The 12,699-nt window shown below is 41.9% G+C and overlaps 1 protein-coding gene across 1 annotated transcript in view; it reads left to right on the top strand.

Annotated features, from left to right (window-relative positions):
* Positions 1-12,699, top strand: part of thsd7aa (thrombospondin, type I, domain containing 7Aa) — a 156,077-nt gene that overhangs the window by 124,863 nt on the left and 18,515 nt on the right. The window contains exons 21-25 of the mRNA XM_070984701.1: positions 1,659-1,804; positions 3,990-4,164; positions 7,545-7,718; positions 7,818-7,913; positions 11,445-11,527. Coding sequence (XP_070840802.1) covers positions 1,659-1,804; positions 3,990-4,164; positions 7,545-7,718; positions 7,818-7,913; positions 11,445-11,527 — 674 coding nt within the window. The remainder of the gene's footprint in view (positions 1-1,658; positions 1,805-3,989; positions 4,165-7,544; positions 7,719-7,817; positions 7,914-11,444; positions 11,528-12,699) is intronic.

Genomic DNA, 12,699 nt, shown 5'->3' with positions numbered 1-12,699 from the left:
GGTGCTTATGAGCGGTTCTTTCATGGTGCTTATTCACAGAGGATATGGAAGCTCCCTCCGTGGTTCATGCACATTAGTTGTTTTGCTGGCAGCTGGTGAGACCTGCTGCAGGGGAACCCTCACCAAGGGACTTGTTCCTGATAGTGTTCAACATTAAGTGGAGTTTTACAGAGCTTGGAAATAACAACACTGAAGATTATATCAATTAATCCTACATGTGTTTGAAGACTCAGAGTTACTGAGCTCTCTGTCAAGGCTTGAGGCTCTGAGAATGACCTTCTTGAAGTGCATCAAACATTTTACAATTATTATCTCCATTCAAAAGCACGCACTAAGATATTGTAGGAATGAACGCTGAAAAACTAAATGTACAGTTCTTTTAAACATACAAAGCTCAGTGATTTTTGAGACCTACTTTTGCATTTTATGTCGTGAAGTATTGTTACTGAATGTAGTATTTGTTTTTGGTGGTACGACAGGCAAAACCCACATGCTTTTCCTTTGAGACGGCAGATAATTGAGAATTTTCTCACATCCCTCCCTTGGGGCTCTTTGTTAAAATGCAGAGTGAATTTGGTAAGGCCACTCCTTCCACCCCACTCATATCCTCCACCCTACACAGTGGCTTGTTCAATTTCAAGACAACAAAGAAAGATGAATATTCAAAAAGGCTACAGGGAGCATGATGAAGCCCCAGAATTGAACTACAGATGAAGTCACCTGAAAGAGAAGAGAATGTGTCAGATTATGACACTGAGACAGAAGAAAAAGACAGGGAAATTCAACTTTATTCCTGGGAAAATTCAGTCAGTTGAGAAATTCCCCGAGTGTGCAGCTGTGTAGTAGCTAGCAAAGCTACCCTTCAGGAGCCATTACAGTGGAAGTCAATGTTATGACGCTGTCTAATGGGGCATAACCTGTGCGCAACATTGACCTTGTTTGCAGGAAAGTTAAATGTTCAGGTGTTGAACAGCGTGTGCATAACTCTGCACATTGTTGGATTAACAGAGACTGGAAGGCATTCATTTGAGGGACAGTATCAGTCTTTCAAAGTAGTGGAGAAATTTGTCAAAGCATGCTGTTTGTGAACAATTTTCTTTTCCAGAGCTAGATATTCATTTCTAATTTCCACAGTATATTTAACATATTTTGGTCTCCCTGTTTCCTGATCTGCTCCCATTTTAATTTGCTATTGCTTTAATGCAACCCTTCCTCCATCTTTACCTGTTGTCTTGATAAATTCACTGTGCTATATGTTTATTTCTAACAGAAATCCTGCTTTCATTCACTGATTAGTTTTACAGTTGCACAAAGTTTCTTAGGTCATAGGCGTTGTGTCCATCAGCATTGATAATGGTCTGCTGACAATACAGCAAAATCTGTAACAACTAGACTCATCTTTCACTCTCCTCAGTGTTTTTAATCTGGGCTTTTTTAGCGACTGGCCTTCATTTAATCATGCTGGCCATCATTTGAACTCCAGCTTTCATTTGAGAACACACTGTAGCTCCATTGAAAGGCCCAGAGGTGACCTTATATTGTCTTCTGACTGTCTTCCTGAGCTTAACAGGGCTCAGACTATGGACAGGTCAATTTCAGCATTCCAGTCAACGTCCTCATGAATATTTTTTTTTTCCTTCTTATCTGATTTTCTGCAGGCAAGCTGTGGAGAAGGCGGACAGTGATTCAGGCTCCCCAGGGTGACGGAAGGCCATGTCCATCCCAGATGGAACAGTGGAAGCCCTGCCTGGTGAAGCCTTGCTACAGCTGGAGATACAGCGCCTGGTCTGATTGCAAGTCTGAGGTCAGTCAGCCTCCATCCTACTGTCTGTCAGAAGACTGACAGTACACTTGTATGTACACTGCATACACTGTACACTGCTTCTTTTGAAGGAATGTAGTATTTGTTGCCATGGAAAAGAAGATACTTAAGCAATCTTTCTAAGGTAACACTGGCACCTACCTGTCCAACAGAAAACATTTCTTCACCTTCTGCTTCAGTGCTGCAGATGAAAAAAATATGTCTATACATAATTTTTTTAGGAAAATTCTTTAAAACCACCATGTGTGGAGTTTTTATGTGACTATAGAGCCCTTTAAACTGTTTGCGTAAGTTTCTGTTTCCTAAAACATTTGATTGTCCTGGTCAAACTGGTACAGTCAACATATTGTTTTAAGTCTTCCCCTTTCTCTCCAAAACACTGAAGCCCAAGTTCATTTAGGATGCCTGTGGAATATGGCGCAGACAGTGGACCAGAAAATCAAACACCAGGAGCTTGTTGGATCACTGCATGATGAGGAAGAGTATCTAAGATATCGTCCACAGCCACAAAGAAGGGAAAGAAAGAACTGGTGATTTCTGAAGTTGTAGAGCTATAAAAATCAGAGCGGTGAGCCAAGAGAAAAAGGGAGATTGACAGCCTGGGAGTAAGGCTGAGAATCCTTTTCAGGACCATGTATGATATGCTTCCAAGTCCCCAGAACATGTTCATCCAGTACAGCTCAGGGGAGACGTGCCAACTCTACAACTCCCAGATTCACAGTTTGCAGCACATCCCCTTTGGGTGGAGGGAACACTGAAGCAGGGATGGTGCGGATGGTGCCGTGACCAGGTCCTGTGTAAGCTAGCTGAAATCGTGGAGTAACTCAGGCTGGAAGCGAACTGGGACAGCCTGGAAGCATCACAGCAGCTGATCCAGTTTGTCAGGCAAGGGGATAGGCATTCAGCTGTCCTGTGGAAATTGGCTGCAGAGAATGCACAAGAACATCCACCTAGGGCTTCCTGAAGTATCTAGGTATGACAGGCCCCAAGATGAGGAAGGCTCTTAAAGACCTGGCAGAGTAGGGAGAGCAAGGGAGCTTTTGACTCTGGCTCCAAAGAAAGGATAAAGTCTGGGGAAAGCAAAGATCCTAGGGCCACCTGAAAGGAATGACAGGGAGATGTCCCTACCGCTATTCCACCACCTTGAGATGTGGGATTGAAGGAGTGAAACATCAGTGAAGGGTGAAGAACTTGCAGCTGGCACAACGGCACCGTCGGAGGGGTGGTAGGCAGAAATGCCCAGCAGCCATAACGTACCATACCACAGAACTGTGAAGCCTTGAATATTGTAACGTCTGGTGTTGACAGACTCACAATGGATATTAAAAAAAAAAAAAAAAAAGACAGGAAGGACCACAACAAATGCAGCAGAACTAGACATTTCATCCCATCACATTGTTCTTCCTTGTCAAAATTATACAGCGATAAAACCTTTAATGCAATTTGACTTTATTCACTCGATTGCACAGGTGTGTTATACTAGTAGCGTCTGATGTAGCCTGGAGCCTGAAGTATAGATAAGGAGGTCGACAGAGGTCTGGTAAGCTCACTTATTTCAAACGCAGCTCTGATATTTCTGCAGTGCTTTCAGTCTGCCTTTGGTGAATGTTAGTTGTGCAGTTGATCAATTGCAAACCATCTTGACAGTGCTGCCATTCAAAGGGATGGAGAGAAAGATTGTCCAAAATGTTGAAAGCTGTCCTGTTCACTGTCACACGTGACAGACAAGTAGTCACTATGTCACCAAGCGTCAGTGTGTGGAGGTGCGAATGAGATTTGCTGTTTCTCTTCTGGTCACTTAGAGCGTCACCAAGTTAAGGATGAAACAATTGTCCTCAGAGTGATAATCAAAGTCATGGGATTGTTATCTGTTCTCTCACTTGTTTTTCTATGCCTGAAGCGTCTTAGCACTTTGAAATGCTGCTGGACTTCTGAGAAGAGAATTTCTTGTTTGTTTGTTTTGTTTTTGCTTTGTTTTTTCACCATGAGCAGAAGCTCATCATCTGTTTTTCTCACCAAAAATCAATTATGAGCTAAGACAAAAAGCTTAAAATCCTTTGTTTAAACAGCCATCTAGCTCTTCAAAATAGCATTTACTATTTGCTATGAGTTGAACATACCCTAAATATGTTTGACCCATACATGCATTTTTCTTCTGTTCTATCAGGGGGCGAGGTGTGGAGAAGGCCTGCGCTTCAGGAATGTGTCGTGCTTTGTGTCGGATGGTTCAGGTCAGAAGGACAGCAGCCTGGTGGATGACGAGCTGTGTGGAGATCTGGAGCCCTCAGTGGATGGAGATACACACATCATTCTGCAGGAACCCTGTACTGTACCCTGTCCAGGTGAGAATGTGTCCCAACACTGAGGAATGTGATAGTAGTGAATTTGCTAGCGAAATAGAAGTTTATAAGGCATGGTCCCTGCAAAAATCCAAACAGCAATTATAACTTAGGTCTTAATGTAGTTTTAGCTTTCATTCCTATCTGTTTCAATAAAAATGTTCTCATAGAGTATGGAGATCCAGGAATGCTGCGACATTGCTAAAAAGAAGTCAATCAGATCAGACAGATTATCAACAAAGCCTCAGGAGGAGAAAATGAAGGCAAAAAGGCATCTGGCAAAATGTCCTAACTTTCTAATGTAAACATCCATCACATGACTTCCTCGTTCAACTTCCAACCTGCAGTTTACCTGTGGTTATTATCCCTGACATTTTGAGTTATCTCAATTTCAGTTTCACCTTGAAATAAAGCGGTTTAGACCATCTCAGCCAAACGGATGCTTTGTTTACTGCTCATGTTTGCTGTTTACTTCAGTGATGTCACCTTCTTCCTGATCTCAGAACTTAGTTCAGTGAGTAGTGTTACCTTAACTGATATGAATTATGGGGAAAATTACAAAAGCAAGATCTAACCTGCAGTAAATCAAAAGAAATGCCAACAGAATAATCTTACAGATGACCAAAGGTCTATTAGTCTATATTAAATTTCTTCTGACAACCTGAACTACCTTAATGAAATGAATCAAACTACAGTTTTCTTCAATACCCTTAAAAACTTGAGGACTTAAGCTCATCTGAAGCTGGTCTCTGCTCTGCTCTGACTAGTTTATCTGGCTTCCTCTGGTCTTTTTAGAGGCAAGACTTGATGCCATGGGACTTGTGAACAAGATACAGTACCCAGCTATTCCAGTCAACCTATAAACACTCATGGTTCAATCGACGAGTCACAACGTGAGCTCACACAGAATGTAAACACAAAACCGCTATAGATATTGTCCACTGACAATACTATGAGCTAAAGCAAGATGAAGAAATATCCTGACCCTCCTAAATGTGTGCCCCTTAACACTGCATCTCCCCAACCAATCTGACAGAAATTCAGCCCAATTCTAAGATTGGTTGGGGTGACCAGTTCAGGGTTAAAATTGGGGTTAGCCAGTGGACGTGTCTACTGGTTAGACATTTGTATATACAACAGAAAAATTTGACAGTAATCAGTGTGTTGATCACAAGTACCACCAAAATTTGACCAGGTTTTTGTTACATTTAACTGAACACAGGACCCAAATGCCTCACTTCAAGCACAGAGGACAGAGACCGGGAAAGGTTCAATGGCTTTTAATCTTCCTTATTGTCAAAGACAGACTGAGGCAGTCAAGAGATTTCAGAGTTTGGGTAGATCTTGAAGTGAGGGAAGCTGGACAGGTGTAGATCCAGTTTCCTTCCAGGATGCAGACTGACAGGGCAGGGACCAGGACAGGTGAGGGCAAGGCACCGTGGAGATGAACAGGTAATTCAACGAATACTGAGTGAAAGCCAGGGTTTATATATGTGACGGCAGGTGAGCCTTGATTGAATGATTTAATGCAGCTGCACACCGGGAGGAGGGGATTGAGCCCAACCTGTCAACCATGCCCCTGGAGGGAGGCACACGAACACTACACAGACATGGGAGAGACAGACAAGAGGGAGAGGACGAGGGTAAACACAAGACACGAGGGGAAAAGGGGGGAGAAACTGTGGATTCTAACAGTTTTCACAACAACGAGAAGACCGAACAGTTGAAGCAATTACTGTTAAGTGTTTTTGATTGCAGGAGCTTCAAGAGCTCCAGAGTGTGCCGCACAGTGCTACACTAATGTTAACAGGAGGAAGGCTGGGAACAATGCAATACGCTATTACAGCAATGAAGATGGATGTTTGTGTCAGGCCTTATTGTACCTTACTGAAAGCCTTTCAGTTGCTACCCACTTGCTGAAAAAAGAAAGTTGTGGCTTTGGATACAGAAGCTGCAGTTTGTGTACAGTGGTTGATCAAGCATGTGTGTACCTGTATACACTTACACTCACTACCAGTTTGGATTGTGGGGGTCCAGGCAGCCCATAATCAAACTAATTGGCTTCGTGGAGCTCTGATTCCTGTTTGTGTCCATTCTCCAATCATCCATCCATTTTATTCCACTTATCTGGGGCCGGGTGCAAGATGTCCCTCTCTCTTCCAACATTTTCCCAAGATCCCAAGGTATTACCAGGCTAGATAAGACATATAATCCCTCCAGTGTGTTCTGATTATACCTACCAGTCTCTGTTCAGTTAGAGGTGTCTGGAAAACCTCCAAGGGGAGGTGCCCAAGAGGCATCATGATCAAATTCTGACTTCTACAAAACCATTCACTTGGAAACCCACTTTAACAGAAGTGAGACTGAAAATGTGATTATACACTTCTATTCTTAATTACCAGATTTCTTTTTTTGAGTCGGGGATGGGTGTCTTGTTGATTAATTCAATGTGCAGAAATGTGCAGTGTGACCTATTTAACAGAGAATCCTCTCTCTGCTGAGCTCATGCCTCAAGGCAGGTGATGATCAGGATTTTGGTGAGAAATTATCTGAGAGTAGGTGTTTTGATTTTGATTTCCTTCGAGTTTGTGTTATTGCCCTATGTCCAGCACAACCTCTCACAGTCAGTGAATGAAGATGACATTTATTGCTGTTAATGACAACTCATGCTTCTGGGACAGATTTGTTTTGTTTTTTTATTAAAAGTCTACTAAGTGTTTTCCCGTGCTTTCACCCACATGTCATAGTCCTCGTGTTTTGGTTTTTTTTGTTTTTGTTTTTTTTAAACTTAATACTATTTACATTGTCCCAAGTTTACAATCTACTGTGTTGTGTTTTGCTGATGACAGGTTAACACTGAGCAAGGTAGAAGCAAGTTGAAGTGAAGTAGTATAAAGAGCAAGCAAGTCCATAAAGGGAGGACAGTGGAGTGGATGGATGGGTCATACAAACACATGGCCCAGGAAAACGAGGTTTGCGTTCTGTGAGAAACCAAAAGAGAACGATCTTTTCCTCAGCCTAACTAAGTAGCTTTGGTGCCTGAACATAACCATACTGTGACGTTTTACAGCATTAACCACATGATAATGTTCAAGGGTACCTTGCACATCTGTATGAGATGGACTGAGAACAGGCTGGACTTTTATTTGTTTATGGTGGTCAAAACGGTCAGAATTTGAATGCTTCTTTGGAGTTTTATGTCAGCTAAATGGTCAGCTGTTGACAATTCGATAAGAATGGTGGAACTGGTGTTTGGTGTTTAAGAACATCAATTGTGGTCCTGTTAATTGTACTTGCTTTTGCTTCAGCAAAAAGATTATGAAGATCCTTTAAATGCAGCACTGTGATTTTTAATTTTGGTTGCTGAACTGTACGTTCTGTAGGAGAGTGCTACCTGACAGACTGGACTGTTTGGAGTCCGTGCCAGCTAAGCTGCGTGAGCGGGGATGACCTGGGTTTTGGCTCAGTCCAGGTCCGATCCCGAGCTGTGGTGGCCCAGGATCCAGAAAACCTGTTGCAGTGTCCAGAACAGGAGCTGGAGGCTCGGCCGTGTACAGGTCAGTCTGGCAGATTCACAGAGGCATATTATAGGAGGACAGTTGTTGTTTTGTACAGCACACAGCTACACTGTTATTAAAGCTTTGCTCTTCCTGCAGAGGGCCAATGTTTTGAATACAAGTGGAGGACTGGACCATGGAGGGGTTCATCTCGCCAAGTCTGGTGTCAGCGCTCAGATGGACTAAATATCACAGGTAAGCATAATATATCTCTGGGTTAAAGTGTTGAAGCTAATGAATGTGAACTCATATTAGGACCTAGTCATACAAAGCATATACTGCTCTGTAGCATTAGCAGGACTCTCAGCATACTACTGTTGACCCCTGACATACTTTGTCATCAAAAACAGAAATAATATTTCTTCAGCACACTGTCTGTGGTTTCTTTAGGCTTCTGTTGTTTTCATCCTTCCTTTTGAATCATCTTCAACCCTCCTGCTGTTAAAGGAATGGAAATTTTTACATACTGACCAAATAATTGATTAGACATGATGACAAATGATGTTACATGACACAGTAACACATCACCCTCTCTGAACATTCCGTTCTATTTAGCTACTAAATGAACACTTACTTTTGATACTTTAATGGCATTTTTATACTTATATATTGACAGAATATATTTATTCTATTTATTGATTAATTGACTGATTAATATTGACACCACTGAATGAGCCAACTGGGCACAGCTACAAATAAATAAATATGCAAGTACAGAAATCAGTGATGAGAAAAATAAAAACAGTAAGAAGGGAAAAATAAGCCTGCCCTAATCTGACCCTTGACAAGATTCTGTCCAGTGTTTTAGGTGAAATGCCATTTTAAATTATGATCGTGTTTTTCAGCCATTTCCTTTTGCTTTAAAATATTCTCAGTTCATCCAATTCATAGAATTGAGCACTCGACAGGTTTTAGAACCAGTGAAATTAGATTTTTAGTCTGACAGTTTTTTAGATCAAATGATAAAATCAGACACTTGGCATTGTGAATACTCACACAGCCTGTGTGGACCAGTTGGTAGTCTTGACTCAAGTCTAATATCATGGATGTGACCTAAATGAGAGCTGCACCACGCAGCTCTGACACTTGAGGTCTTGTCCTGTGTGTGGCAAGGTGATAATGGAGATAAGGTTATTTAAAACTGTCTCCTGCAGACTGTCAGCATCCAAGACAGCTTTCCAAGCTTTTCTTAACAGCAAGTTCGAGGAAACTGTAAGCAGATGAGGCTTTAATCTGTAGCAATCCATCAGATGTCAGGGTTAAGCTCAGCTCTGATAGAATCGTTTCCCAGTTCCACAAGACATCACATCTCATCTGGTATACCATTTGAAAAAAGGCTGTCTAGAAGAATGGCTTCCACTTGCCATAGCACCTGAATTTATTTACAGCTCCTGCCCCTTACAGGCATGGAGTCATCTCATATTTCTGAGCTGGGTGAGCATACAACAGTTAGCTCTGAGTTGAAGTGAATGAGGAGTGTCAGCTCACCCACTACTCCAGATGGTGTGCCTATGTGTGGCTGCTCTGATTTGTACACTGCATCTTTCTCCTTCTTGTAAACATTTCGTTGCGAGCAGTGGTGTTCCTCTCATGAATATTCATACATATAGCTCTCTCCCCGAGCATGCCACCTAATAAATATTCACGAAGCTCTGATATATTACCGTGTTTTGGCAGACATGTGTTTTCACTGAAATGTCTGGTGGTTGGATCAGTGTCAGTTGTACTCTGTCTACATTATCCAGCTTATTTTAACCACAGTGGCAATATGCACTCCTTACCCTTATGAAGTCTACAACTCAGCAAAGCCCCAGATGAACCTGACTACCAAGTGACTGAATCATAACCCTGTTACAGACAAATAGTGATTTCATATACAGGAATAGAATGAGATTAAAAAATGTAGATCCCCTTTACCATAAACAGTATCTTGCTTCTTTTTGTCAATGTATTGATTTATTGTGGTGGAAATGAAAGCTCTTGCCTTTGCCTCCAGGCACTTTATTCCACAGACAGTATAATTATCCCAAAGGATATGCCTTGAAGTTCATTCCAGTTGTAATTTGCATACCAGGAAACCAGTATTACCCAGCCCAAAGTTCCTATGAGGGACTTTTAAAGCTAGGCTATCCCAGATCATGGGATCTGGTGAGTCAGTTGGAGCTCAACTATGAATGTTAAATATCTCAGCAATTTAGATGTCACCTTTTTAATGAAAACGAAGGTACAGTATGTTCATGCCTTCAAGATGTCAGTAATGACAATCAACACTTTGCTGTAGCGCACAGTGGTGAGTACAATAGCTGTCTTGAGTAATGAAATGAATGGCACTGTGGTAAACAGTTTGCTGTGGTTTAACAGTAGTGGCAGCAGCATGAGCACCTTCCTAATCCAGTGTGGATAGTATAGTGGATTGTGTAAAGGTTTTTCTTGCCTCTGTTCTGGCATTAGAATACACTTTTACATTTTAGGCTTTAAAAAAGGTGATTAACATGAGATTTTTTTGGACGTTTAGTCTCTTTTGGGACTGTCTCATCCAATGACATGGTCCAGGATCAACTCCAGTCAAATTTTATTTGTATACCCCAATTTCACAAATCACAAATCTGCCTCAAGGGGCTGTACAATCTGTACAGCATGCACCACACTGTATACTTAGATCCTCAATTATAAGGAATAGGGAAAATTTCACAAAAAAAATGAAAATTTAAGAAAATTCCAGAAGAGCAACAGAGAAGGGATCCCTCTCATAGGACAGGCAGACATGCCATAGATGTTGTGTGTACAGAATGGACCAACAAAATTATAGTCTGGACTAAATGCTATAGATCGACTGTAGACATACATGAAGAACACATCACATCTGGATGCCTGTGCATTCTCGGCCGTCATGCAATGTGTCTACCAATGAGTGAATTAAAAAACTGCCTGAATCAGTCTGGGGGTAAAAGTTACATTTTTTGTTCTTTTCAAACTGAACTAATTATCAAATTGTTGTTCCATCATCGCTACCCATAGTAAGTCTTAATGACAATGGGTTGAAATGTGTGTTTTCAGAGAGACAAAAACAGAGCTGCTCTCCTCCTCCACCTCAGCAAACTGTTAAGGGAACTGGGCTACAATTGTTCCTGTTCATGGAATTTTTAATTTCATTTATTTTTTAAGACTCTATTGGCACGGTGGTACAATGGCAACACTGTCGCCTCACAGCTAGAAGGTCCCGGGTTTGATTCTCGTCTGGGGTGCTGGGGGCGTGTCTTTCACCATGCATTCAGTGCCTGCTGCCCTGTATCTCGAGGAAAAAAGGGCCTTTCTGTGTGGAGTTTGCATGTTCTCCCCGTGTTCACGAGAGGTATCCTCCATAAAACCCCACTACTAAAAAAATGCATGAAGATCACCACCTGACCAATGGTGACGAAAGGAACTGGGTCCCTGGCTGCGCTGTCGGCTGGCAGCCCACCACTTCTTGTCCACTGCGGAGGAAGGACTTACCGAGGATGGGTCAAATACGGAGAAATAATTTCACATAAGCATGGCGTGTGTGCATGTAGCGTGCATTGTTGTGTGTGATAAATAAAGTACGTCTCTTCTTCTTCTCTTCTCTTCTTCTGTTATTGACTGACTACAAGCAATGGTTTGAAAGTGCTTCTTACATCTTACAGTGTTAGAAACACCAACTGTTAACCTCTGACACTTGAGTTTGACCTTTTGGCCTTTGTTCCACAGGTGGATGCCCAGCAACAGCCAAGCCGATGGCTGACCGATCCTGTGACCCACCCTGCACCAAGCCACGCTCCCTGTGCACAGAGGTGAGTTTGGATGGAGTAATGATAAATATTGCATACATCTGGGGTCAAATCCAGTCTTGCACATCCGCAGTGCTGCAGCTTTGCACTCCTGCCAGATAACCAGCCTTAGAATGGAGAAATCATTTATGTGGGCTTCAACCAATCAACAACTCACTTGACTGTGTCCCTCAGCCTTGGGTGGGGAAACAGGTTTGACACACCCATAGTAACAGGACCATTCACACTCACAGATGGCTTCACCTTCTGGCTTTCATGTGGCTTGCTGGCTTTTTGCATCTCTCGGTGTCATTTAATGTCTCTTTTCTCTTGACATATTTTGCCATCTTTTAGTGCCTTCTGATATTTCTTGTTTTTTTTTGTTTTTTTTTGACACCCTTGGGGTTTCTTGCAGTCTCTTGGAATCTGTTTTGGTGCATTTTCACATCTTTTGATATTGTTTGACTGTTGGCTACTTTTGGTGCTTCTGGGCATCGTATGGCATCTTGTGGTAGCTTATGGAAACTAAAAAACATATCACCTTGATCAAGTAGATTTCTTTCTGAATATTAACTTTTGTGATTCCATAAAGTGTTTTACCTTTGGCTAAAGAGTCGGCTCAGTTAATCTGAGCAAAAATGTTCTGGTTTCGGTTGCTTGTTCAGTATCATACTGGGGAATTTAAAACAACCACTGTTAATTTTCACATAACTATCTGCCTCAAGTGCCATGTAATACTGCAGCTACAACAGTGCATTATTCATTTTCCAGTGAAAACACAAAACAAAAATGTCTGTCCAACTTCTTTCAACCGTGTTTGAAATTAATCAGCAGTTCAAAGGCCAGGAGCTGTGTCTGTAGACTTCCAATATGGCTGAGAGAAGGTATGCTGAAGACCAAATTGAGTCCCAGACTGCCTGCTGGGATGAAAGCGCAGGTGGATTGTTTAAGGCAAAAAAAAAGGGGGAGTAGAAAAGAGAAAAAATAGAGAAAAGAAAACATTATAATCTGTCTTACTTGGTGTTGCCACGTGTTGTTAAGCTTTTCCCATTATCCTCTCTTAACACACCTGGACTAAATCACCGCAGGCTCAAAAACAACTACTCCTGTTTTTTCAGAAACACAATGCAGCAAAACAGAGACAGTAAGAAAACCAGCTTTCAAGCTTGCAAACAGGGTAGCTCAGAATAAACTGA

This window comes from Chaetodon trifascialis, chromosome 17, assembly GCF_039877785.1.
Source record: "Chaetodon trifascialis isolate fChaTrf1 chromosome 17, fChaTrf1.hap1, whole genome shotgun sequence".
Taxonomy (NCBI): domain Eukaryota; kingdom Metazoa; phylum Chordata; class Actinopteri; order Chaetodontiformes; family Chaetodontidae; genus Chaetodon; species Chaetodon trifascialis.
Note: the sequence above shows the minus strand (reverse complement) of the source record. Positions and strands in the feature narration are given on the sequence as shown.